The sequence below is a fragment of the Hordeum vulgare genome, unplaced genomic scaffold, assembly GCF_904849725.1.
Source record: "Hordeum vulgare subsp. vulgare unplaced genomic scaffold, MorexV3_pseudomolecules_assembly, whole genome shotgun sequence".
NCBI classification, from domain to species: domain Eukaryota; kingdom Viridiplantae; phylum Streptophyta; class Magnoliopsida; order Poales; family Poaceae; genus Hordeum; species Hordeum vulgare.
This window is the reverse complement of record NW_025422562.1, coordinates 62,923-89,914: the sequence shown is the minus strand read 5'-3', so window position 1 is coordinate 89,914 and position 26,992 is coordinate 62,923. Positions and strand designations below refer to the sequence as shown.

The 26,992-nt window shown below is 44.4% G+C and overlaps 1 protein-coding gene and 2 long non-coding RNA genes across 5 annotated transcripts; 1 reads left to right on the top strand and 2 right to left on the bottom strand.

Annotated features, from left to right (window-relative positions):
* Positions 1 to 1,776: 1,776 nt before the first annotated feature.
* Positions 1,777 to 7,766, bottom strand: LOC123420097. 2 transcript variants are annotated; one of them, XR_006618845.1, is made up of 4 exons: positions 6,279 to 7,766; positions 6,076 to 6,189; positions 3,898 to 4,008; positions 1,777 to 3,383 (listed from the first exon to the last, which is right to left on the bottom strand). It is a non-coding gene; the product is annotated as an uncharacterized LOC123420097 (long non-coding RNA). The 2 variants fall into 2 exon arrangements; XR_006618844.1 differs by having other exon boundaries at positions 6,076 to 7,766.
* Positions 7,767 to 10,614: 2,848 nt separating this feature from the next.
* LOC123420105 (beta-galactosidase 1-like) lies at positions 10,615 to 14,223 on the top strand. Its single transcript, XM_045107274.1, has 11 exons — positions 10,615 to 10,779; positions 10,875 to 11,150; positions 11,237 to 11,329; positions 11,458 to 11,610; positions 11,725 to 11,813; positions 11,978 to 12,083; positions 12,206 to 12,293; positions 12,423 to 12,544; positions 12,646 to 13,004; positions 13,096 to 13,184; positions 13,280 to 14,223. The coding sequence occupies exons 1-11, from the start codon at positions 10,615 to 10,617 to the stop codon at positions 14,221 to 14,223; spliced, it is 2,484 nt and encodes an 827-aa protein (XP_044963209.1).
* A 4,105-nt stretch (positions 14,224 to 18,328) lies between these two features.
* LOC123420096 lies at positions 18,329 to 24,322 on the bottom strand. 2 transcript variants are annotated; one of them, XR_006618843.1, is made up of 4 exons: positions 22,831 to 24,322; positions 22,628 to 22,741; positions 20,450 to 20,560; positions 18,329 to 19,935 (listed from the first exon to the last, which is right to left on the bottom strand). It is a non-coding gene; the product is annotated as an uncharacterized LOC123420096 (long non-coding RNA). The 2 variants fall into 2 exon arrangements; XR_006618842.1 differs by having other exon boundaries at positions 22,628 to 24,322.
* Positions 24,323 to 26,992: the final 2,670 nt, after the last annotated feature.

Below are 26,992 nucleotides of genomic sequence, written 5' to 3'. Positions count from 1 at the left end.
TATGTTTGTGAGCATCGTGAGTGTACCTTTTCAAAGCTACATTTTTGTTTTGTGCGTGTACCATACAGTATTGTACAGGTCGACCAGGATAGAAAACCATGCGTGTTAGGATCTTGTTGCATGCAGCGTCACCATACAATATGAAGGCTCATGCGAGGGATGGTTCCAACTAGACAAAGATAATCCGGTCTTGATAGAGGGGCAAGGCTGTCCCGTCGACAGTTTTCTTGAAAAACCCTGCGATCGCTATGCACGTAGGAAGGGGGTTTGACAAAAAAGCGACGAATAGGTGAACGTCACCAATTTTTTAGATAAGAAAAAGGAGAAGAAGGATGTTTACCGTTTGCTAGCAGACCCTTATATTACGGACCTATATCGCGCGTTTACAGTTTGCAAAAAATCGCTTTTTACGACTAGCGAGGGTCGCGGCAAAACATAACCCGCATCGTGGAACTATAAAACAGAATATTCACGAATATTCTGTTCTACAGTTTCATGGGCAGGTTCTGTTCTGCCATGGCCCTTGCCAACCCGCAAATCGCAAGAATTCAAACTTACAATTTGGCATCAATTCCATTGATTTGTAGCAAATTTGAACAACCAAACACAATTTTCGCTCAAATTAAACCATTGTTTTTTTTATCAAGACACTAAAGAACATCATGCAAAAGCAACCACCATCTTCACCACCGTCTTGGTTCTCGTTTCTCTCCACAACCCCAAAAGAATCTCACGCAAAAGCCATTATCATCTCCGTGACCATCATCGTCAACATCATCACTCTCCATTTCCGCCACCCATTCCCCCACCGGCGCTGAAGTCATCACACCTTGCAGCCATCATTCTTCTCTTCAAGATTTCTTTTCTTGCCATATCATGTCATTCTTTGGTGATGTCGTTCATTTTATTGTGATTCATTGTCATGATCTTGTTCTCCTCTGCAAGAAGCTTGGACAAAGCCTTGTTCTCCTCGGTAAGGGCTTTCCTCTCCTCAATGGCGGCCTTGCACAACCCTTCTTCCTTGAGTAAGGGCCACTTTCTTGCTTCTCCTGCGCTTTCTTCTCGGCCAACTCCTGCTTCATCTCCTCATTTGATTGCACCATGATATCTATCTTATCATGCAAGCTTGATGCCTTCGATTCCCTCTTGATCTTGTCCTTCGCCTTTTTGTTTCCATCCGACTTGTTCTTGTTTCTTGGGCCATCATCATCTTCATCATCATCATCCGTCTCGGTGAGGGAGCCATTCTTCGGTGGGGATTCTTCCTCAATGAACTCCCAGTTTTGGCTATGTTGATGCAATTTCGAACAATGCTCTAGGTTGAATGACCTACCATGGGAAGCTTCCATGTCCTTGTACCTTTCTTGCACAATTACTCCTAAAAAACAAAAACAAAATTCAACATATGAAACATGTTTCAAACATTTAAAGTACAACGTGAGAAAGAACTCACATAGTTCAATTCAACGGTATCACTTGGTGGTGCATTGCGGTCTTATTCCAAGCAAGCAGCCCAACGGCTACAAACCGGCTTGATAGCGTCCCAACGACCTTGAAGAGACCTCAAGGTGAGCGGTGTTCTATTGGGATACTTCGCCATGAAGCAGAGGAATTGACCCTCTATCATTTGCCAATAGCACTTGGCGGTTTGTCTGTGATGGTCGTCGCATCAAGAGACACAACTTCCCACGCCTTGATAAAAAACTAACAAAAGAATTGTCACCGCATGTTAATTTTTATGCCAAACAAACTAACAACAAGAAGCTATGCATATTCTTCTTATTATTCCACTCAAATCATGGTGAAGTCAGATTTGATACAGGGGATTACTCCACTTTAAGATTATATACAATTTAAAGTTCAGAACCGAGTGACCATACCAGCAGAGGAGAGTAGTCTACTTTGAACCATGCTTGCGCCTTTGTTCTCAAATCACGCGAGAAAACCAAAACATACAAACTGTGCGTGCTATGCAGATGTGGAGGAGGGGGGAAGCTCACCATGTTTGCTAGGATGGGCAAGCAGCCATCCGTCTGCTAGTCCTTCCACATGACCAATGTCCAGTCTATAATGAGCAAGCTAAAAAAAGTGTAATGTATGTGTCCAGTAAACATGCACACAACAAAATAGCAATCGGCCGGTCATCTAATCTATGTAAAACAATTCAGTGATCCCACTCCTATCTTGCATTGTTTCATTGACAAAACCCATTAAAATGAGAGTCATGAATGAGTGAAAAGAAATACATGTTCTGTTATGGAGCTAGCAGTTAGGAAATAGCATGTCTAGCTTTCCAAATCAAGAAGATTTAGACAATCGAGCAACAATAGATGATCAAGCAACAGTGAAAATGACCAAATGAACTGTACATGATCATAGGAACGATTGATATCAGGAATGCACTGTTAGGGTACATAGGACAGAACATGCCAGAATTTGATAACAACCCTAGGAATCAAACAACCATGTCATCACTAGTAGACGAATCAGAGTTATAGTGTTTTAGAGGACATGCCATAAGGGGCTTCTTTATAACAAAGCCTGGTAAACCATCACACATATCACACAGCCAAAACATTCCAACCACTGGCATGGAGATCAACCAAGGACCAACTGCAACCAGCACACACATTACCCAGCACGTCGACAAGGGAAACACTCCAGCGCATGCAACACAATACCCGGCAAAAGACAAAAACTCATAGGACTAAAATTGAGGGCTAAATCCACTAATTATTTTACCATAATCACCACGAGAAGCACAAGTGCTTGCATTAGAGACCATCAGCGCAACCCAGAATCCTAGAAATTGCCATGTAATTAAATGTACCAAGGATGGATGGTCATCAGCACAAGTGCTTGCATTGCAAGACGAGTGTTTGTGACTCCTTGAGCATCTCAATGAGTTCAAATCGATTTCCGAATGCAACATCATATGTGAACTATAATTATGTGCAATAATTCTGCCAACATAAACAAAATGATACGAAAACAAGGCATGATCGTACTGAAGAAAACTAATAAAATGAGCCTACTACTAAGTTTTCCACTCATTCAAAATTCATTTGTACTTTCAAGTAATACTTTGACAAAAACTCAGGTATAACTTGGTATTTATAATATAGCAGGCCCCCAAAACAAAACGAAAATAACAAATGGCAACTCATATGTGACAATTCTAGTAAAAAGCAGCAGCAAGTGTGATAAAAGGAAGTTCTTGTACTAGGTTGTAGTAGCAGTTGCTAGTACCTTTCTTCACGGACAGATGAAGAACAATAATGTTCTCTTCCTTTTCCTGACTGAGATCAGCACCACAATCTAGAATGTAACTGAAGAAGGGCGGGTTTAAGCCATCCACGGTGTGCCCCAACCTCCAGGGGAACCTTGACAATGTAACAATTTAATTCATGACACTGACAAAGACCAACATGTATATATATTAGGAAGTAGTAACAAACATGAGCAGGCTAATGGACATGGGAAGTGTGTAATCGTGTAAGGACAGGCTATGGTTTGATATATTCCAAATTATCACCATTTACATGAAAACCAAAAAGAACTGGACATATATTCACATGTTGAGCTATACTGTTTTTCCTGAATCCGAATAATGATAGGATGCCCAGTTTACATAGTGCCTACTCCAGCCACCAAGTCTCTAATTTAGAAAGAATGGGCTATATTCTACACTAACCCAGCAACACAGACATGATGATTCACTCCAACTGTATTTGAATATAAAATATATGTTTGGACCCCGGCTAGTCCCAGGGCCTATGCTAGTCCCAGGTTCCATTGAAACTAGTATAGAGCTTGCAAGTTGCAATTGTTGCATCAACATTGTGTACAATGATGTTTTGCCGGGGGGATGAGAATAGGAACGCGATGATGTGACACCTTTTGCACGCATCCTGGATAGGAGCAGTTAGTAGATACGTGCTTTGCCGACTACTAGAACCGTGGTCCATGGCCATCAATACCACAAATGGAAGGACAGGCTAGTTGGTTCTGTAAATTGAAAAAAAAACATTATTTCCATGTCAAAGTATTATGATAACAATCCGAAAATAGGAAATGGCCGATACTGAAATTTAAAGTATTGAACGTCACAAGCATGGGTACAGCTAGTGTCACACGTCCAACAATCTAAAGTGAGACTACTGCTGCTATCACTGGCAGTGGAGCAGGAAAGGCGCTAGTTTTGACAACTTGTATGTGTACTACTGCAAATGAACCAGATCAACCATGCGGCTAACTGAAAAATGGAAACAAAGTCCTCCACATGCCTTGGAATTATTTCTCACATGTTGACCCGACAAACAATTAACTAGTTGATTACTCGGATGTATGCAGACCGTTATTTATTTCTTCAAGTAATTTTTCGTTTCAGGTGATCCAAGTCTAGCCAGAATTGCACGAGGAATCGTACTTGCAAAATTAACTTGATGCTCGCGAGACTGGAGAGTGCTGCTACATGCACAAATTCAGTCTTCCAGGTTGACCTCTCAAATATTTTAGGTCTTGATAGATGACCATGTCATGGGCTCATGGCAACCTATGGTCACCATAGTACTATTAGAGTATCTCTAGCAGACCCCCTAAAAGGGCCGAACCCGCAAAATAACCGCCAAAATACAGGTCAAGGCGGAAAATGCTGCTAGACCAGACCCCACTACCGCGTCCGGCCCGTAATTTTTTTTTGCGGGGCGCGACAAAATGCCCACCCTAACCCGCGAAAATGCAGGTTCTTCCGCCCACCCCGTCGGTGCCCTGTATATATCTAAGCGGTTAGTTGGTGGGACATTTCACCCGCGCTTTTCCCCCACCTACCGCCGCCGGGTGCCGCCTTCGATTCCGGCCGTACCAGCCGTCCGGATCATGACGGTGGGCCGCCGCAGTCCCAAGATCGGCCTCCACCACGCCCTCGTGCCTCGGCTTACCGGAAAGCTACAAATCGGTGGTTGTTTTGTCGCGACCACCAGATTGGCTTTTCCAGCCACCGTTGGCTGCACCAAAGCCATGGATTGGTCGGGAGCACCCCGCACAGCCTCGGCAAAGCGCGAGCGCCGCATGCAGGTACTGGTTCCATCCTCTAGTTGCTGGCGTCGGTTTGCCGGCAAGGACTCTTCCGGCCATCGCTTGGGCTCGGCTTGCCGATGCCACTCATAGAGTGCGATGACTGCCTAGAAACAGTGTTGCGGCTCACATCCAACACACGGCAGCACCTCGGATGGGTATTCTTCAAATGCAGAAACGACGGGGTATGCCCTTCTTCCTCTTCTGCTTTGTCAACTTATTTGGTTAAATTATGGTAGCTTATTGAGGTGTTCATCTGTGTAGGAAGGTAGATGCTAATTTTGGTATTGGAAAGAAGAATACATCGATCTATTGATAGAAAGAAACTTAATAGATGTTCGTGCACTCCTTAGTATAATTGAACCTAACGATGCAGCTGCATGTGCAATTAGAATAGATATTAGAGGTGAATCAACGTCTAATTGTTTAGAATCAAAGCCGAAGAATGAAGAATGCAAGATGAAGAACCCCTGGATCAACAATGAATGCATGGAGAAGATGTTGATCCAACTAGTGGGAGCAGTTATGGAAGTTGGATATCTTCTAAAATGTCTAATTGTGGTTCTTGTTTTTTTTGGTCTTGCTGTTTTAGCAATAATTTGGTGAATTATGATGTATCCAATGCCTTTGAAGAAAATAAAGAAGCAACTAAATGTGTTTTCATGCCTGAAAATGCAATGGAAATAATAGATTTCGCAGGCCAGCGTGGGCGGCGGCCCAGCAGACCCCGTAAAATGGACCCTCATAAAAGGATATTTTGCCGCACACGCCGGTCCACAAAAGGGTTTTTCCGCGAACTGCAAACGACTTTTGCGGATCGGCTTTATACGAGGTCTGCTATAGATGCTCTTACATATAAGCAGGAGTCAAATACACGAATTCAGACTGAAGAAGCCATACGTACATGTTCCATATATTATCATCTATCATATAAATGAAGCAGGTATTTGTTCTACCCGAGCGCAACCAGAGGGGAGCAGGGGAAGGAGAGGAGCTAACCATGACTGTTATGGAGCCGATGCCGAACAGGCAGCGGGTCCAACGAAAGAGCCTACCACCACACACCTCGATGAACCCCTTGTCATCTCGTGTACCGATGGAATCCTGCTGCTGCTGCACAAGAAGGACATAACGAATGTTGATCTCAAATGGAGAAGGAAAAGAAGAAATCATGTCCTAGTAATGGATCCAGTAACAAAGACCTGTCCTAGACGCTGGAGCGGGGCTCCATGGAGTTCAGCTTGGGGGTGCCCTCCCTGGGTGAGCTTGTCGAGCCCCACCAACACGTACCAATGTTTAGCACCTGCACATGCAGTGCAAAAAAGAGGTCAATCAACATACCAAAGTGATGAGAGGTTTATGACCATTGTCAACCTGAACCCATGGTCAATACTGTTCGATCTAGTACTGGTTTCCGTGTGGATGTGTGCCTAGCCAGTATTCAAATTTATTGATTGAGCTCAATCCTTCTGCTCATGAACTTGCTCGTAGGGCTGCACGGTGGGTTTTTCCTGAAAAGGATGGACCTTTCATGTAGTTAATTCTGCTGGTATGACTTTAATCTTGTTCCTCCAAAATGGGGTAGAACATGGTGGTTTGATGACATATTTATCTGTTGTGGTTACTCTCAGTATCCGGCAATTACTTTCACCAACTCAAGAAATTATACGAGGCCATGAAGTTCAAAATTTTGGATAGACATGTGTCACTTTTTAAAAAGAATGTTGATACAGAAGTGCATCTCTCTCGAAGAAAAAGATACAGCTTTTTTGAAAACACATATACTATAGATAGGCAAGAACCTGTTTTTTTTTTCTTTTCTTTTAGAACAAATATAATAGACTTGGCAAATGGCTGGACCTGTTTTACACGTTATTCAACAGAAGAGCATATAATGAACATTTTATTCCACAGTAATGTCAATGTGAGCACTCAAAAGCAATATGCTTCATTTCAATGGAGGAAAAAATATCCATTTGACACAGGGATACGGTCAATTTCAACAACAAAATAGGCAACATCACAGAAAAATAGAACTCCGGTGAGATTGTAGAGGTGTTGGCAAGAGCCTCTCTCTCTCCCAATGGATGCACACACGCGCGCAAGCTGTTGGAGCAAATTGACACAAGCAAAAACAGAGGAGGAGGAGAGCAGCACACACACAGATTTGTTTTGCAGGCAACGGATGCCTTTTTTCTTTCTTCTTGCTTGACCAACAACACACACCGGTTCTGCTTTTGATGTCCAGTTACAAAAATCATTTTCTTGTACCGAATTTGAGAGGGGAAGATGGGTTAGAGCAGCTTACTACCTTGACGAGCGAGGAGAACCAGAGGAGGGATGTCCATGGCGTACAGAGCAGCAGCACAACAAGCAGGTGCATGTCCCCTAGAGCAGCAGTACAGCAGGCGGATGAAACAACCTTCCTCTCCCATGGCGAAGGTGCTCGATCAGGGAGAGAGAAAAGGTGAGGTGAGGAAGAGCCTACAGAAATATTACGAGACCGAAAGTTGAAGATTTTGGAGAGACATGCGCGGCCTTCTTAAAAAGAATACTGATAGAGGCAAACTAGATGTACACAAAATAGAATAGAGCAGCTCATAATGTCTAGCACTATACACAAAATAGGCAACTTCAGAGAAAAATAGTAGTCGTACTCTAGTGAGATTGTAGGGAGGCGCCAAACCAGATGAGATCATGCGAATAACAAATCATTTTTTTGTAAAGATCTTTCAGGTAGGCAAGAACCTGTTTTTTTTTCATTTTGAACAACTATAATAGAGCTGGCAAATGGTTGGCTCCTTCTTACAAGTCATTCAAAAGAATAGAACAGCTCCGTGATGTCTAGCACTCGAAAGCAATATGCTTCATTTCAAAGAAGGAAAAACAAAAAGACTCATTTGACAGAATAATAGGGCCAGTTCAACAACAAAATAGGCAACGTCGCAGAAAAATACTACTCTAATGAGCTGGATCATTTTCTTGTACCAAATCTGAGGAAATCTGAGAGGATGAGATGGGTCGGAGCAGCTTATTACTTCCTTTCTGGTTTAGGGTCTTGAGCAGCAGCACATGCCTCCTCTCCCATGGTGCCTTCCACGCTCGCCATGGCCGGTGATAGGGTTCAGGTTCCTCTTGCCTGCTAGGTCGCCATGGCCGCGGGCTAGGGAGGGAGGGACTGCTGCTGGTGTGGCCATGGCATCGAGCTAGGGTTTCGTCCTGAGCTGCTGGATTCGATCTGGGGTGTAGGGAGAGAAGGGTGGCGTAGAAGGCGGAGGCCGGAAGGTCGCCGACGAGTCTGGGAGTGGGGAGCTCGCCGGTTGTCGGAGAGGGAGGTGGTCATTGGCGGCTGGATGGGGATGGGGATGGGATGGGGATGGGGATGAGATGGGGTTGGGGTTGGGGTTGGGGGCGGGGTTGGTTGGGAATCGGGAAGGAGGGCCTATCGTCTCTACTGGTTGGTGTTTGGTTATCTTAAAAATCATTTTTAATTGGCACCGATGGGCCTGCCCGCTGCAATAGTTCAAAACCATGAAAAATTTCATGTGGTCTTGGCGGGCCTGTACGCGCCGGTTCGAAACGAATTTTCCTTCTGGCGCGGACCAACAAGAGCGCGCGAGCCATAGAAGGTTTTCGTCATCGACGAATGCTTCTGATTGGTCAGCGTTGAGCTCTCATGGATCGATCCCCTCCTTCCATTTGGTCCATTCATTTTTTCGAATCCAACGACATACACTTCACGTCACGTGGATCATGCTCATTGCTCTCTGTATATCCCGTTTAACGATTCTAGCCTAAACTTCCTTCACCTATTATATATAAATCTAAATGTAAAACCTAATAAACATGTTCAATACAAATATACTCCCTTCGTCTGGAATTACTTGTCGTAAAAGTAATAAAAATAAATGTATCTACAACTAAAATAAACCTAGATACATCCATTCCAAACGAAGGGACTACGAAACTAAGAAGACGTTCAACTTTGTTGGTATAAGTTTTTTCTTCATGTCTACCTCGTCCCGTGTTCCTCCCTCGTCTGATGGTGGACACCCGACTAGTCCCTATAAATTTGACCATCAACTTTGTTGGTATAAGTTTTTTCTTCATGTCTACCTCTCCTTTTGTTGCTATTATTTTGTCCCTATAAAAGGCACAGTGTCCACAACAGCAGCGATCAATTCATTGCATGCAATGGTATTAATTAGAAAAATTAACATTTTTTTTTCTTTTTTTTCTCTTCGTCTTGGCCGCGATGCACTACCTAAGATGACCTATACACCAAGAAGGAGGAAGTACCTCTCCTTGATACTACCCATAGTGGGAGTAACATAGGTAGTACTCCCTCAATCTGGGTTTTATAGAGCATGTGCTTAGTTCAACTTTGTTGATTCCATGCTTCATGGCGGTAAACGGGCTCAATGCAGTAAGGATCCCGGTGGGATGGTGGATTGCCACTGGAGATAACCCTCCGACTCCATACGTTGGAGGCTCTCTCCAAGCCTTGGACAACGCCTTTCGATGGGCAGAGTACGTAGTCTAATTCACGAAATTGATTTTTTTCGAAACTTATCAATACAAAATTAAAGGAATTATGAATTAATCAACACATTTGTGGATGTATTTGTAGGGCACGCAAGCTAGGAGTGATCATAGGCTTGCAAGAAGCTCTTCGGTTGGGATTATTTCTCAATCAACTTTCACTTTTGGCTATGTTGATGCAATTTCAAACAATGCTTTAGGTTGAATGGCCTACCACAGGAAGCTTCCGTGTCCTTGTACCTTTCTTACAGAATTTCTACCACAGGGAGTTTTTCCACATGGTTTCTCACGAAAGGTTTTTAATGAGGCAATATCAATGCAAGCATGGACGATATATGTCATTTTCTCTTTATTTTCCCACTGGGTTTTAGAAGGAGTTTTTCATGGCATATTGTATGTTTTCTTCTCAATTTTTTCCACAGGGTTTTGGAGGAGAACATTTCAAAGATGATGGGTCTCAAGGACAAGCGAGGATTAGGGGGTGTTAGGATTTATTTTAAACTAATTATAATAATTAGGGAATAATCCTCCCTTGTACAGAACCGCTTCGTGCGGGTTGCTAGCCAACCGACGCGACGGTTTTTTCACGACCCCCACGAGCGGACGCATCCGTTCGTGGCGACGGTTAATTCCCTGTGTATTTAATCCTCATGGATCATCAATGAAAGAGACAGTTCGATCAAATCATACTTTCACAGATGCATGTGCTCTCTCATCGCGACTCTCTCCCTTCCTAATCAAAGAATAGATAAAACGAATAGACCATCTGATTTAAAACAAGAGTCCATGTGAATATGCACTTCCATATACACACGCGTGCTTATCCTACTAATCCATGGCTCTAACGCAGTTTGTTAGCTGCACGCATGAGTGCGTGCGTGGCTCTTTGCTTATCCTACTAATCCACGCCAATATATCTTTCTTTCCCCAATAAATACACACGGCCGGCGGTGCGTGCGTGCATCCTTTCTTCTCCCTAGCTAGCAGCTTCTCGCCATGGAGCGCGTGTCGTGGCAACCACTTGCGCTCCTCCTCCTCGCGGCGGCCGCGGCCGTCGCCAGCGGCACTGAGGTCGGGTACGACGGCCGGTCGATGGTCATCGATGGCGAGCGCCGCCTCCTCATCTCCGGCTCCATCCACTACCCCAGGAGCACGCCAGAGGTATGCATTGCACACGGAGCAGCAGATGAATACACCATCGTCTCGTCTTAGTTTCCATGAATGAATTGTAAGTCTCGATCGTTGCTTGCCTGCAGATGTGGCCGGATCTGATCAGGAAGGCCAAGGAGGGCGGGCTGGACGCCATCGAGACGTACGTCTTCTGGAACGGCCACGAGCCTCGCCGCCGGCAGTACAACTTCGAGGGCAGCTACGACATCGTGCGCTTCTTCAAGGAGGTCCAGGACGCCGGCATGTACGCCATCCTCCGCATCGGCCCCTACATCTGCGGCGAGTGGAACTACGGCGGCCTGCCGGCATGGCTGCGCGACATCTCCGGCATGCAGTTCCGCATGCACAACAACCCCTTCGAGGTACCCACACTGCTAGCAGATCCTTCCCAACAATATAATGGTTTTCCTTGGAGGTCAAAATACGACCAAGTTATTGATGCTTGCAGCAAGAGATGGAGACCTTCACGACCCTCATCGTCGACAAGCTCAAGGAGGCCAAGATGTTCGCCGGACAGGGAGGCCCCATCATCCTCTCTCAGGTACGTAGTAACTAACTAATATTAATTATGTGAAACTTATCTAGCTTGCATTCCTAGCTACTTGTCGTCGACAAAAGAGTGGATCAGTGAATATAACATATATATATGTGAACAATTTACATATATAGATCGAGAACGAGTACGGGAACGTCATGGACAAGCTCAACAACGACGAGTCGGCGTCTGAGTACATCCACTGGTGCGCCGCCATGGCCAACAAGCAGAACGTAGGCGTGCCGTGGATCATGTGCCAGCAGGACCAAGACGTCCCACCCAACGTGGTCAGCGCATGCACATTTTCATCTTTCCTATTTTTGTCTCTACCAATTATTATTCTTCTTTCTTCCCAAGTGTAAAACAAAAAAAACTCAATGCTAAGTCTTCTTAATTACTAGATCAACACCTGCAACGGCTTCTACTGCCACGACTGGTTCCCCAAGAGGACCGACATCCCCAAGATCTGGACTGAGAACTGGACTGGCTGGTACCCTACATATATATATACCTGGATCAACCTTTATATATTAATTTTCCTTCTTTTTTTCTTATGGAACCTACATGCATATGTGCGAAATTGGTTAGCACGTTCTACTATATGTTGAATGAAGTTCAGATTGCTCTTACATTTTATCCACGATATATAATTAGGTTCAAAGCCTGGGACAAGCCTGATTTCCACCGGTCCGCCGAAGACATCGCCTTCTCTGTTGCCATGTTCTTCCAGACGCGAGGATCGCTCCAGAACTACTACATGGTGATTGATTTATAACTAATCTATACTTTTCTCTTCTACATTAATTTCCATCCTCTAGCAGGCTGGCATGAACTGAATTTTACATCATTTGACATGTTGATCGTCAATTTATATGTGATCAGTACCATGGTGGCACCAACTTTGGCCGCACGTCGGGTGGCCCATACATCACAACCAGCTATGACTACGATGCCCCTCTCGATGAGTACGGTACGTGAACCATCTCTTGTTGTTCCTTCAATTCATATATTCGTCCCAAGCTTATTTGCATCTTGTAAATTAATAATTAGTGTCAATATGCAAATCATATTCATTATCCTTTTATGTTTTTGTTTTCAGGTAACATCAGGCAGCCAAAATACGGGCACCTCAAGGACCTCCACAATGTCCTCAAGTCCATGGAGAAGATCCTACTCCATGGGGACTACAAGGACACCACCATGGGCAACACCAACGTCATGGTAACTAACATGCATTCACATACAATACAAAAATCCTAGCACTGTTTTTAATGGTGTTCACAACAAAATTGATCCATTTGGTTCATCAATATCTACACTAGGTTACCAAGTACACGCTGGACAACTCCTCTGCCTGCTTCATCAGCAACAAGTTCGACGACAAGGAGGTCAATGTGACCCTCGACGACGGCGCAACCCATGTCGTGCCCGCATGGTCCGTGAGCATCCTGCCGGACTGCAAGACCGTCGCGTACAACAGCGCCAAGATCAAGACACAGACGTCGGTGATGGTGAAGAGGCCGGGGGTGGAAACCGTGACGGATGGCCTTGCTTGGTCGTGGATGCCCGAGAACCTCCATCCTTTCATGACGGACGAGAAGGGTAACTTCAGGAAGAACGAGCTGCTCGAGCAGATCGCGACGTCGGGCGACCAGAGCGACTACCTATGGTACAGGACAAGGTAATCAAACATCTTGATGCTTAATACAGAACTACACTGTTGCATAAGATTGAAATATAAATTAATCTCTGGTGATGATCAAAATGTGCAGCTTGGAGCACAAGGGGGAATCGAACTACAAGTTGCACGTGAACACGACTGGCCATGAGCTCTACGCTTTCGTCAATGGCAAGCTTGTTGGTGAGCGTCCCAATATACTCTGAGTGGTTTGCACACTGATGGATTAATGAACTTGATCAAGCTAATGTTAATTGATTTGATTAATTGGCATGCAGGGAGGCACTACGCTCCTAATGGCGGATTCGTCTTCCAAATGGAGACACCGGTGAAGCTCCACTCTGGCAAGAACTACATCTCCCTCCTCAGCGCCACCATCGGGCTCAAGAACTATGGTGCTCTGTTCGAGATGATGCCCGCCGGCATCGTGGGAGGGCCGGTGAAGCTCGTCGACACCGTCACCAACACCACCGCCTACGACCTCTCCAACAGCTCCTGGTCCTACAAGGCCGGCCTCGCCGGCGAGTACAGGGAGACCCACCTCGACAAGGCCAAGGACCGCAGCCAATGGAGAGGCGGCACCATCCCGGTGCACCGCCCCTTCACCTGGTACAAGGCGACCTTTGAGGCCCCCACCGGTGAGGAGCCCGTGGTGGCGGACCTGCTGGGGCTCGGCAAGGGCGTGGTGTGGGTCAACGGCAACAACCTGGGCCGCTACTGGCCGTCATACGTCGCCGCGGACATGGACGGCTGCCGGCGGTGCGACTACCGCGGCACATTCATGGCGGATGGCGACGGGCAGAAGTGCCTCACTGGCTGCAACGAGCCGTCCCAGAGGTTCTACCATGTGCCACGGTCGTTCCTCAAGGCCGGCGAGCCCAACACGATGGTGCTGTTCGAGGAGGCCGGCGGCGACCCGACGAGGGTGAGCTTCCACACCGTCGCTGTCGGGGCGGCGTGCGCGGAGGCCGCCGAGGTCGGCGACGAGGTGGCGCTGGCGTGCAGCCATGGCAGGACCATCTCCAGCGTGGACGTGGCCAGCCTCGGCGTCACGCGCGGCAAGTGCGGCGCGTACCAGGGCGGCTGCGAGTCCAAGGCGGCGCTGGCGGCGTTCACGGCAGCGTGCGTCGGCAAGGAGTCGTGCACGGTGCGGCACACGGAGGACTTCCGCGCCGGGTCCGGGTGTGACTCCGGCGTGCTCACCGTGCAGGCAACCTGCTGATCCCCACATGAACCAAGGAATAAATTATAGTTAGTGTCGTTTAGGCTTAGTGTTAGCTAACGTCAATCAGGAGCTAGGCATATGTGTTAGGGGGCTAAGTAATTAGCCCAGAACAATTACATGGTTCGCTTCATGTGATTTTCGATGGAGATCATCGAGGTTAAACCAAGAATTTTTCGCCTCCTCGATCAGTTTGCTATAGGGTGAAGATTTTCGGTTGAAGAAACAGGCAGACAATACATATGCGTTGGTAATTTCTATTTCTTATATACATATGGGTTTGCTTATTTGAATCACAAGTAACAACGTGGGAAAATAAATTTTGCACCTTTAATTAAATTAAATATTTAACAGCATCCACGTATAGTTTAAAAAAATTAACTTTTTCTACATAATGTTCCATTCATTTGGCACAAACAAATACACTTATTTATTTTTAATGTTCTTTCTCATGTCTCATTCTGTTGATAATAAAAAGGTTTGTTTAAACTTCTTGTAAATCTAAATAATACGATTTTCCATTGCTTAACAAAAAAGTATTATTTCATTCTATTACATATATTTTCTGATTAACTCGCACAGTGGCCCTCTCAAGTGTGCGAGCAAGTGTTCTACTATAACCATCACAAACATTATGTAAATAACGTATCACTTATGTGGTAAAGTTCTTTAAATAAGTTATATGACATTTCGGGGAAAACATTTTAAATTGATGATCAAATGTGGTCTTCACATGCGATTGTTAGTGCTCTAAGTGTTAGCTACCGTGAGGAACAGGTTAATTATTCTGCAGGATATGTGTTAGGGGGCTAATTAGCCTAGAACAAATGCATGGTTCAGTTCATGTGATTTTTGATGGATCAAGGTTCAATCTAGAATTTGTTGGGGTGATTGTGGCAGCTCGTTTTGTTATGGGGAAGATTTTCCGTCGGAGACACAGGCACATGAAGAATTTGTTGCGGTGATTTTCCAAGTTTCATATGTACTCATCACATAGTTTGAAACAATAAGGTTCTGTAACTATCACAAATGTTATTCAATTAAAGTCCGGACCAGGAGCATATAGAATTTTAGATCCCACATCTGCGATGCTAGCTACATGTACTAAACTTTTGCTACACCTGGACGAATTCCATGTATCGTATCATTCTGATGCATGTGATAATGCAGGGCTCTTGTGTTAATTATGGTACTATATGCCTATGGACCATCTACAATATCATTCTTATGCATGCGATAACGCAGGCCTCTTGTGTCATTCATCAGCACGTAACACCCTCATATTCTTCTCACACATAGTTGACAATAAGAGTTACACTCGGGGGGGGGGGGCTAAACCGGCAGTGTGGTGCAGTACGGAGCAGTTACACATGACGCTGTAACATTCACTTACTCTGGGAGTTGGTCGTAATACTTGGTTAGGCCATGTTGAAGATCTTCTGTTCGCCCCTGTAAACACTGACGCAGTAACAAGTTCGCGAGTTTGCCTTAAAAAATGTACTATTATTCTATACTTGTAAGTTCTATATACTTCAGAGTCATACCAGACCAGGAGCATCTAGAATTTTAGATCCCACATCTGCGGTGCAAGGTACTAAACTGTTGCTACCTGAACGAATTCCATGTATCGTTCTTACTATCTCTTATGCATGTGATCTTGCATGGGCTCTTGTGTTGAGTATGGTATATGCCTCCTATGCATGTGTTATTCTTCACGTAACACCCTCATATTTTTCTGACACAGAGTTGGCAACAATACTGGCGATCGAGTTACAACTGGGATGTAGGTTAACCGGCGACATGCCGCTCTCAACGTGCAAGTGCAGCAGCCCTATAACGTGCGTCCACATGGATCTCTGCAGTTGGCCGGTGGAAATCCATGGTGATTCCTATGTATTTCTGGCAATGTGCAGGCTCACTGCTGGCGCTGGGTGGCTACTAGGGGCGTACAAAGGCGGCTAAGTTTTCCTTCATTTTAAATGGTATTCTTGATTTGCGACAATCCTAAGGGCCTATTTAGCGGGAAAAATCTACCAAAATACTTTACCTTGATTTTGGTGATACATTGGGTTTTCGAAGGCGGACCGAGAGGGAGCTCGAAGCACGCCTCCTGCAGGTGTAGATGGTCACGGTGGAACACATGGTTTGTGATTGATGAGATATTTTAGGAATTTTACGATGGAAGCCACCCGCAATTGCCCAACAATTTTGTGTGAATATTTACGAAAGAGTATGGCTTTGACATTTAAAACATTTGGACATGTCCGAAATGTCTTTGACATTGATTGAAATATGAAAACAATAGAAATTTATGTGAGTATTTATAAATTATGTTTGTGAGCATCGTGAGTGTACCTTTTCAAAGCTACATTTTTGTTTTGTGCGTGTACCATACAGTATTGTACAGGTCGACCAGGATAGAAAACCATGCGTGTTAGGATCTTGTTGCATGCAGCGTCACCATACAATATGAAGGCTCATGCGAGGGATGGTTCCAACTAGACAAAGATAATCCGGTCTTGATAGAGGGGCAAGGCTGTCCCGTCGACAGTTTTCTTGAAAAACCCTGCGATCGCTATGCACGTAGGAAGGGGGTTTGACAAAAAAGCGACGAATAGGTGAACGTCACCAATTTTTTAGATAAGAAAAAGGAGAAGAAGGATGTTTACCGTTTGCTAGCAGACCCTTATATTACGGACCTATATCGCGCGTTTACAGTTTGCAAAAAATCGCTTTTTACGACTAGCGAGGGTCGCGGCAAAACATAACCCGCATCGTGGAACTATAAAACAGAATATTCACGAATATTCTGTTCTACAGTTTCATGGGCAGGTTCTGTTCTGCCATGGCCCTTGCCAACCCGCAAATCGCAAGAATTCAAACTTACAATTTGGCATCAATTCCATTGATTTGTAGCAAATTTGAACAACCAAACACAATTTTCGCTCAAATTAAACCATTGTTTTTTTTATCAAGACACTAAAGAACATCATGCAAAAGCAACCACCATCTTCACCACCGTCTTGGTTCTCGTTTCTCTCCACAACCCCAAAAGAATCTCACGCAAAAGCCATTATCATCTCCGTGACCATCATCGTCAACATCATCACTCTCCATTTCCGCCACCCATTCCCCCACCGGCGCTGAAGTCATCACACCTTGCAGCCATCATTCTTCTCTTCAAGATTTCTTTTCTTGCCATATCATGTCATTCTTTGGTGATGTCGTTCATTTTATTGTGATTCATTGTCATGATCTTGTTCTCCTCTGCAAGAAGCTTGGACAAAGCCTTGTTCTCCTCGGTAAGGGCTTTCCTCTCCTCAATGGCGGCCTTGCACAACCCTTCTTCCTTGAGTAAGGGCCACTTTCTTGCTTCTCCTGCGCTTTCTTCTCGGCCAACTCCTGCTTCATCTCCTCATTTGATTGCACCATGATATCTATCTTATCATGCAAGCTTGATGCCTTCGATTCCCTCTTGATCTTGTCCTTCGCCTTTTTGTTTCCATCCGACTTGTTCTTGTTTCTTGGGCCATCATCATCTTCATCATCATCATCCGTCTCGGTGAGGGAGCCATTCTTCGGTGGGGATTCTTCCTCAATGAACTCCCAGTTTTGGCTATGTTGATGCAATTTCGAACAATGCTCTAGGTTGAATGACCTACCATGGGAAGCTTCCATGTCCTTGTACCTTTCTTGCACAATTACTCCTAAAAAACAAAAACAAAATTCAACATATGAAACATGTTTCAAACATTTAAAGTACAACGTGAGAAAGAACTCACATAGTTCAATTCAACGGTATCACTTGGTGGTGCATTGCGGTCTTATTCCAAGCAAGCAGCCCAACGGCTACAAACCGGCTTGATAGCGTCCCAACGACCTTGAAGAGACCTCAAGGTGAGCGGTGTTCTATTGGGATACTTCGCCATGAAGCAGAGGAATTGACCCTCTATCATTTGCCAATAGCACTTGGCGGTTTGTCTGTGATGGTCGTCGCATCAAGAGACACAACTTCCCACGCCTTGATAAAAAACTAACAAAAGAATTGTCACCGCATGTTAATTTTTATGCCAAACAAACTAACAACAAGAAGCTATGCATATTCTTCTTATTATTCCACTCAAATCATGGTGAAGTCAGATTTGATACAGGGGATTACTCCACTTTAAGATTATATACAATTTAAAGTTCAGAACCGAGTGACCATACCAGCAGAGGAGAGTAGTCTACTTTGAACCATGCTTGCGCCTTTGTTCTCAAATCACGCGAGAAAACCAAAACATACAAACTGTGCGTGCTATGCAGATGTGGAGGAGGGGGGAAGCTCACCATGTTTGCTAGGATGGGCAAGCAGCCATCCGTCTGCTAGTCCTTCCACATGACCAATGTCCAGTCTATAATGAGCAAGCTAAAAAAAGTGTAATGTATGTGTCCAGTAAACATGCACACAACAAAATAGCAATCGGCCGGTCATCTAATCTATGTAAAACAATTCAGTGATCCCACTCCTATCTTGCATTGTTTCATTGACAAAACCCATTAAAATGAGAGTCATGAATGAGTGAAAAGAAATACATGTTCTGTTATGGAGCTAGCAGTTAGGAAATAGCATGTCTAGCTTTCCAAATCAAGAAGATTTAGACAATCGAGCAACAATAGATGATCAAGCAACAGTGAAAATGACCAAATGAACTGTACATGATCATAGGAACGATTGATATCAGGAATGCACTGTTAGGGTACATAGGACAGAACATGCCAGAATTTGATAACAACCCTAGGAATCAAACAACCATGTCATCACTAGTAGACGAATCAGAGTTATAGTGTTTTAGAGGACATGCCATAAGGGGCTTCTTTATAACAAAGCCTGGTAAACCATCACACATATCACACAGCCAAAACATTCCAACCACTGGCATGGAGATCAACCAAGGACCAACTGCAACCAGCACACACATTACCCAGCACGTCGACAAGGGAAACACTCCAGCGCATGCAACACAATACCCGGCAAAAGACAAAAACTCATAGGACTAAAATTGAGGGCTAAATCCACTAATTATTTTACCATAATCACCACGAGAAGCACAAGTGCTTGCATTAGAGACCATCAGCGCAACCCAGAATCCTAGAAATTGCCATGTAATTAAATGTACCAAGGATGGATGGTCATCAGCACAAGTGCTTGCATTGCAAGACGAGTGTTTGTGACTCCTTGAGCATCTCAATGAGTTCAAATCGATTTCCGAATGCAACATCATATGTGAACTATAATTATGTGCAATAATTCTGCCAACATAAACAAAATGATACGAAAACAAGGCATGATCGTACTGAAGAAAACTAATAAAATGAGCCTACTACTAAGTTTTCCACTCATTCAAAATTCATTTGTACTTTCAAGTAATACTTTGACAAAAACTCAGGTATAACTTGGTATTTATAATATAGCAGGCCCCCAAAACAAAACGAAAATAACAAATGGCAACTCATATGTGACAATTCTAGTAAAAAGCAGCAGCAAGTGTGATAAAAGGAAGTTCTTGTACTAGGTTGTAGTAGCAGTTGCTAGTACCTTTCTTCACGGACAGATGAAGAACAATAATGTTCTCTTCCTTTTCCTGACTGAGATCAGCACCACAATCTAGAATGTAACTGAAGAAGGGCGGGTTTAAGCCATCCACGGTGTGCCCCAACCTCCAGGGGAACCTTGACAATGTAACAATTTAATTCATGACACTGACAAAGACCAACATGTATATATATTAGGAAGTAGTAACAAACATGAGCAGGCTAATGGACATGGGAAGTGTGTAATCGTGTAAGGACAGGCTATGGTTTGATATATTCCAAATTATCACCATTTACATGAAAACCAAAAAGAACTGGACATATATTCACATGTTGAGCTATACTGTTTTTCCTGAATCCGAATAATGATAGGATGCCCAGTTTACATAGTGCCTACTCCAGCCACCAAGTCTCTAATTTAGAAAGAATGGGCTATATTCTACACTAACCCAGCAACACAGACATGATGATTCACTCCAACTGTATTTGAATATAAAATATATGTTTGGACCCCGGCTAGTCCCAGGGCCTATGCTAGTCCCAGGTTCCATTGAAACTAGTATAGAGCTTGCAAGTTGCAATTGTTGCATCAACATTGTGTACAATGATGTTTTGCCGGGGGGATGAGAATAGGAACGCGATGATGTGACACCTTTTGCACGCATCCTGGATAGGAGCAGTTAGTAGATACGTGCTTTGCCGACTACTAGAACCGTGGTCCATGGCCATCAATACCACAAATGGAAGGACAGGCTAGTTGGTTCTGTAAATTGAAAAAAAAACATTATTTCCATGTCAAAGTATTATGATAACAATCCGAAAATAGGAAATGGCCGATACTGAAATTTAAAGTATTGAACGTCACAAGCATGGGTACAGCTAGTGTCACACGTCCAACAATCTAAAGTGAGACTACTGCTGCTATCACTGGCAGTGGAGCAGGAAAGGCGCTAGTTTTGACAACTTGTATGTGTACTACTGCAAATGAACCAGATCAACCATGCGGCTAACTGAAAAATGGAAACAAAGTCCTCCACATGCCTTGGAATTATTTCTCACATGTTGACCCGACAAACAATTAACTAGTTGATTACTCGGATGTATGCAGACCGTTATTTATTTCTTCAAGTAATTTTTCGTTTCAGGTGATCCAAGTCTAGCCAGAATTGCACGAGGAATCGTACTTGCAAAATTAACTTGATGCTCGCGAGACTGGAGAGTGCTGCTACATGCACAAATTCAGTCTTCCAGGTTGACCTCTCAAATATTTTAGGTCTTGATAGATGACCATGTCATGGGCTCATGGCAACCTATGGTCACCATAGTACTATTAGAGTATCTCTAGCAGACCCCCTAAAAGGGCCGAACCCGCAAAATAACCGCCAAAATACAGGTCAAGGCGGAAAATGCTGCTAGACCAGACCCCACTACCGCGTCCGGCCCGTAATTTTTTTTTGCGGGGCGCGACAAAATGCCCACCCTAACCCGCGAAAATGCAGGTTCTTCCGCCCACCCCGTCGGTGCCCTGTATATATCTAAGCGGTTAGTTGGTGGGACATTTCACCCGCGCTTTTCCCCCACCTACCGCCGCCGGGTGCCGCCTTCGATTCCGGCCGTACCAGCCGTCCGGATCATGACGGTGGGCCGCCGCAGTCCCAAGATCGGCCTCCACCACGCCCTCGTGCCTCGGCTTACCGGAAAGCTACAAATCGGTGGTTGTTTTGTCGCGACCACCAGATTGGCTTTTCCAGCCACCGTTGGCTGCACCAAAGCCATGGATTGGTCGGGAGCACCCCGCACAGCCTCGGCAAAGCGCGAGCGCCGCATGCAGGTACTGGTTCCATCCTCTAGTTGCTGGCGTCGGTTTGCCGGCAAGGACTCTTCCGGCCATCGCTTGGGCTCGGCTTGCCGATGCCACTCATAGAGTGCGATGACTGCCTAGAAACAGTGTTGCGGCTCACATCCAACACACGGCAGCACCTCGGATGGGTATTCTTCAAATGCAGAAACGACGGGGTATGCCCTTCTTCCTCTTCTGCTTTGTCAACTTATTTGGTTAAATTATGGTAGCTTATTGAGGTGTTCATCTGTGTAGGAAGGTAGATGCTAATTTTGGTATTGGAAAGAAGAATACATCGATCTATTGATAGAAAGAAACTTAATAGATGTTCGTGCACTCCTTAGTATAATTGAACCTAACGATGCAGCTGCATGTGCAATTAGAATAGATATTAGAGGTGAATCAACGTCTAATTGTTTAGAATCAAAGCCGAAGAATGAAGAATGCAAGATGAAGAACCCCTGGATCAACAATGAATGCATGGAGAAGATGTTGATCCAACTAGTGGGAGCAGTTATGGAAGTTGGATATCTTCTAAAATGTCTAATCGTGGTTCTTGTTTTTTTTGGTCTTGCTGTTTTAGCAATAATTTGGTGAATTATGATGTATCCAATGCCTTTGAAGAAAATAAAGAAGCAACTAAATGTGTTTTCATGCCTGAAAATGCAATGGAAATAATAGATTTCGCAGGCCAGCGTGGGCGGCGGCCCAGCAGACCCCGTAAAATGGACCCTCATAAAAGGATATTTTGCCGCACACGCCGGTCCACAAAAGGGTTTTTCCGCGAACTGCAAACGACTTTTGCGGATCGGCTTTATACGAGGTCTGCTATAGATGCTCTTACATATAAGCAGGAGTCAAATACACGAATTCAGACTGAAGAAGCCATACGTACATGTTCCATATATTATCATCTATCATATAAATGAAGCAGGTATTTGTTCTACCCGAGCGCAACCAGAGGGGAGCAGGGGAAGGAGAGGAGCTAACCATGACTGTTATGGAGCCGATGCCGAACAGGCAGCGGGTCCAACGAAAGAGCCTACCACCACACACCTCGATGAACCCCTTGTCATCTCGTGTACCGATGGAATCCTGCTGCTGCTGCACAAGAAGGACATAACGAATGTTGATCTCAAATGGAGAAGGAAAAGAAGAAATCATGTCCTAGTAATGGATCCAGTAACAAAGACCTGTCCTAGACGCTGGAGCGGGGCTCCATGGAGTTCAGCTTGGGGGTGCCCTCCCTGGGTGAGCTTGTCGAGCCCCACCAACACGTACCAATGTTTAGCACCTGCACATGCAGTGCAAAAAAGAGGTCAATCAACATACCAAAGTGATGAGAGGTTTATGACCATTGTCAACCTGAACCCATGGTCAATACTGTTCGATCTAGTACTGGTTTCCGTGTGGATGTGTGCCTAGCCAGTATTCAAATTTATTGATTGAGCTCAATCCTTCTGCTCATGAACTTGCTCGTAGGGCTGCACGGTGGGTTTTTCCTGAAAAGGATGGACCTTTCATGTAGTTAATTCTGCTGGTATGACTTTAATCTTGTTCCTCCAAAATGGGGTAGAACATGGTGGTTTGATGACATATTTATCTGTTGTGGTTACTCTCAGTATCCGGCAATTACTTTCACCAACTCAAGAAATTATACGAGGCCATGAAGTTCAAAATTTTGGATAGACATGTGTCACTTTTTAAAAAGAATGTTGATACAGAAGTGCATCTCTCTCGAAGAAAAAGATACAGCTTTTTTGAAAACACATATACTATAGATAGGCAAGAACCTGTTTTTTTTTTCTTTTCTTTTAGAACAAATATAATAGACTTGGCAAATGGCTGGACCTGTTTTACACGTTATTCAACAGAAGAGCATATAATGAACATTTTATTCCACAGTAATGTCAATGTGAGCACTCAAAAGCAATATGCTTCATTTCAATGGAGGAAAAAATATCCATTTGACACAGGGATACGGTCAATTTCAACAACAAAATAGGCAACATCACAGAAAAATAGAACTCCGGTGAGATTGTAGAGGTGTTGGCAAGAGCCTCTCTCTCTCCCAATGGATGCACACACGCGCGCAAGCTGTTGGAGCAAATTGACACAAGCAAAAACAGAGGAGGAGGAGAGCAGCACACACACAGATTTGTTTTGCAGGCAACGGATGCCTTTTTTCTTTCTTCTTGCTTGACCAACAACACACACCGGTTCTGCTTTTGATGTCCAGTTACAAAAATCATTTTCTTGTACCGAATTTGAGAGGGGAAGATGGGTTAGAGCAGCTTACTACCTTGACGAGCGAGGAGAACCAGAGGAGGGATGTCCATGGCGTACAGAGCAGCAGCACAACAAGCAGGTGCATGTCCCCTAGAGCAGCAGTACAGCAGGCGGATGAAACAACCTTCCTCTCCCATGGCGAAGGTGCTCGATCAGGGAGAGAGAAAAGGTGAGGTGAGGAAGAGCCTACAGAAATATTACGAGACCGAAAGTTGAAGATTTTGGAGAGACATGCGCGGCCTTCTTAAAAAGAATACTGATAGAGGCAAACTAGATGTACACAAAATAGAATAGAGCAGCTCATAATGTCTAGCACTATACACAAAATAGGCAACTTCAGAGAAAAATAGTAGTCGTACTCTAGTGAGATTGTAGGGAGGCGCCAAACCAGATGAGATCATGCGAATAACAAATCATTTTTTTGTAAAGATCTTTCAGGTAGGCAAGAACCTGTTTTTTTTTCGTTTTGAACAACTATAATAGAGCTGGCAAATGGTTGGCTCCTTCTTACAAGTCATTCAAAAGAATAGAACAGCTCCGTGATGTCTAGCACTCGAAAGCAATATGCTTCATTTCAAAGAAGGAAAAACAAAAAGACTCATTTGACAGAATAATAGGGCCAGTTCAACAACAAAATAGGCAACGTCGCAGAAAAATACTACTCTAATGAGCTGGATCATTTTCTTGTACCAAATCTGAGGAAATCTGAGAGGATGAGATGGGTCGGAGCAGCTTATTACTTCCTTTCTGGTTTAGGGTCTTGAGCAGCAGCACATGCCTCCTCTCCCATGGTGCCTTCCACGCTCGCCATGGCCGGTGATAGGGTTCAGGTTCCTCTTGCCTGCTAGGTCGCCATGGCCGCGGGCTAGGGAGGGAGGGACTGCTGCTGGTGTGGCCATGGCATCGAGCTAGGGTTTCGTCCTGAGCTGCTGGATTCGATCTGGGGTGTAGGGAGAGAAGGGTGGCGTAGAAGGCGGAGGCCGGAAGGTCGCCGACGAGTCTGGGAGTGGGGAGCTCGCCGGTTGTCGGAGAGGGAGGTGGTCATTGGCGGCTGGATGGGGATGGGGATGGGATGGGGATGGGGATGAGATGGGGTTGGGGTTGGGGTTGGGGGCGGGGTTGGTTGGGAATCGGGAAGGAGGGCCTATCGTCTCTACTGGTTGGTGTTTGGTTATCTTAAAAATCATTTTTAATTGGCACCGATGGGCCTGCCCGCTGCAATAGTTCAAAACCATGAAAAATTTCATGTGGTCTTGGCGGGCCTGTACGCGCCGGTTCGAAACGAATTTTCCTTCTGGCGCGGACCAACAAGAGCGCGCGAGCCATAGAAGGTTTTCGTCATCGACGAATGCTTCTGATTGGTCAGCGTTGAGCTCTCATGGATCGATCCCCTCCTTCCATTTGGTCCATTCATTTTTTCGAATCCAACGACATACACTTCACGTCACGTGGATCATGCTCATTGCTCTCTGTATATCCCGTTTAACGATTCTAGCCTAAACTTCCTTCACCTATTATATATAAATCTAAATGTAAAACCTAATAAACATGTTCAATACAAATATACTCCCTTCGTCTGGAATTACTTGTCGTAAAAGTAATAAAAATAAATGTATCTACAACTAAAATAAACCTAGATACATCCATTCCAAACGAAGGGACTACGAAACTAAGAAGACGTTCAACTTTGTTGGTATAAGTTTTTTCTTCATGTCTACCTCGTCCCGTGTTCCTCCCTCGTCTGATGGTGGACACCCGACTAGTCCCTATAAATTTGACCATCAACTTTGTTGGTATAAGTTTTTTCTTCATGTCTACCTCTCCTTTTGTTGCTATTATTTTGTCCCTATAAAAGGCACAGTGTCCACAACAGCAGCGATCAATTCATTGCATGCAATGGTATTAATTAGAAAAATTAACATTTTTTTTTCTTTTTTTTCTCTTCGTCTTGGCCGCGATGCACAACCTAAGATGACCTATACACCAAGAAGGAGGAAGTACCTCTCCTTGATACTACCCATAGTGGGAGTAACATAGGTAGTACTCCCTCAATCTGGGTTTTATAGAGCATGTGCTTAGTTCAACTTTGTTGATTCCATGCTTCATGGCGGTAAACGGGCTCAATGCAGTAAGGATCCCGCTGGGATGGTGGATTGCCACTGGAGATAACCCTCCGACTCCATACGTTGGAGGCTCTCTCCAAGCCTTGGACAACGCCTTTCGATGGGCAGAGTACGTAGTCTAATTCACGAAATTGATTTTTTTCGAAACTTATCAATACAAAATTAAAGGAATTATGAATTAATCAACACATTTGTGGATGTATTTGTAGGGCACGCAAGCTAGGAGTGATCATAGGCTTGCAAGAAGCTCTTCGGTTGGGATTATTTCTCAATCAACTTTCACTTTTGGCTATGTTGATGCAATTTCAAACAATGCTTTAGGTTGAATGGCCTACCACAGGAAGCTTCCGTGTCCTTGTACCTTTCTTACAGAATTTCTACCACAGGGAGTTTTTCCACATGGTTTCTCACGAAAGGTTTTTAATGAGGCAATATCAATGCAAGCATGGACGATATATGTCATTTTCTCTTTATTTTCCCACTGGGTTTTAGAAGGAGTTTTTCATGGCATATTGTATGTTTTCTTCTCAATTTTTTCCACAGGGTTTTGGAGGAGAACATTTCAAAGATGATGGGTCTCAAGGACAAGCGAGGATTAGGGGGTGTTAGGATTTATTTTAAACTAATTATAATAATTAGGGAATAATCCTCCCTTGTACAGAACCGCTTCGTGCGGGTTGCTAGCCAACCGACGCGACGGTTTTTTCACGACCCCCACGAGCGGACGCATCCGTTCGTGGCGACGGTTAATTCCCTGTGTATTTAATCCTCATGGATCATCAATGAAAGAGACAGTTCGATCAAATCATACTTTCACAGATGCATGTGCTCTCTCATCGCGACTCTCTCCCTTCCTAATCAAAGAATAGATAAAACGAATAGACCATCTGATTTAAAACAAGAGTCCATGTGAATATGCACTTCCATATACACACGCGTGCTT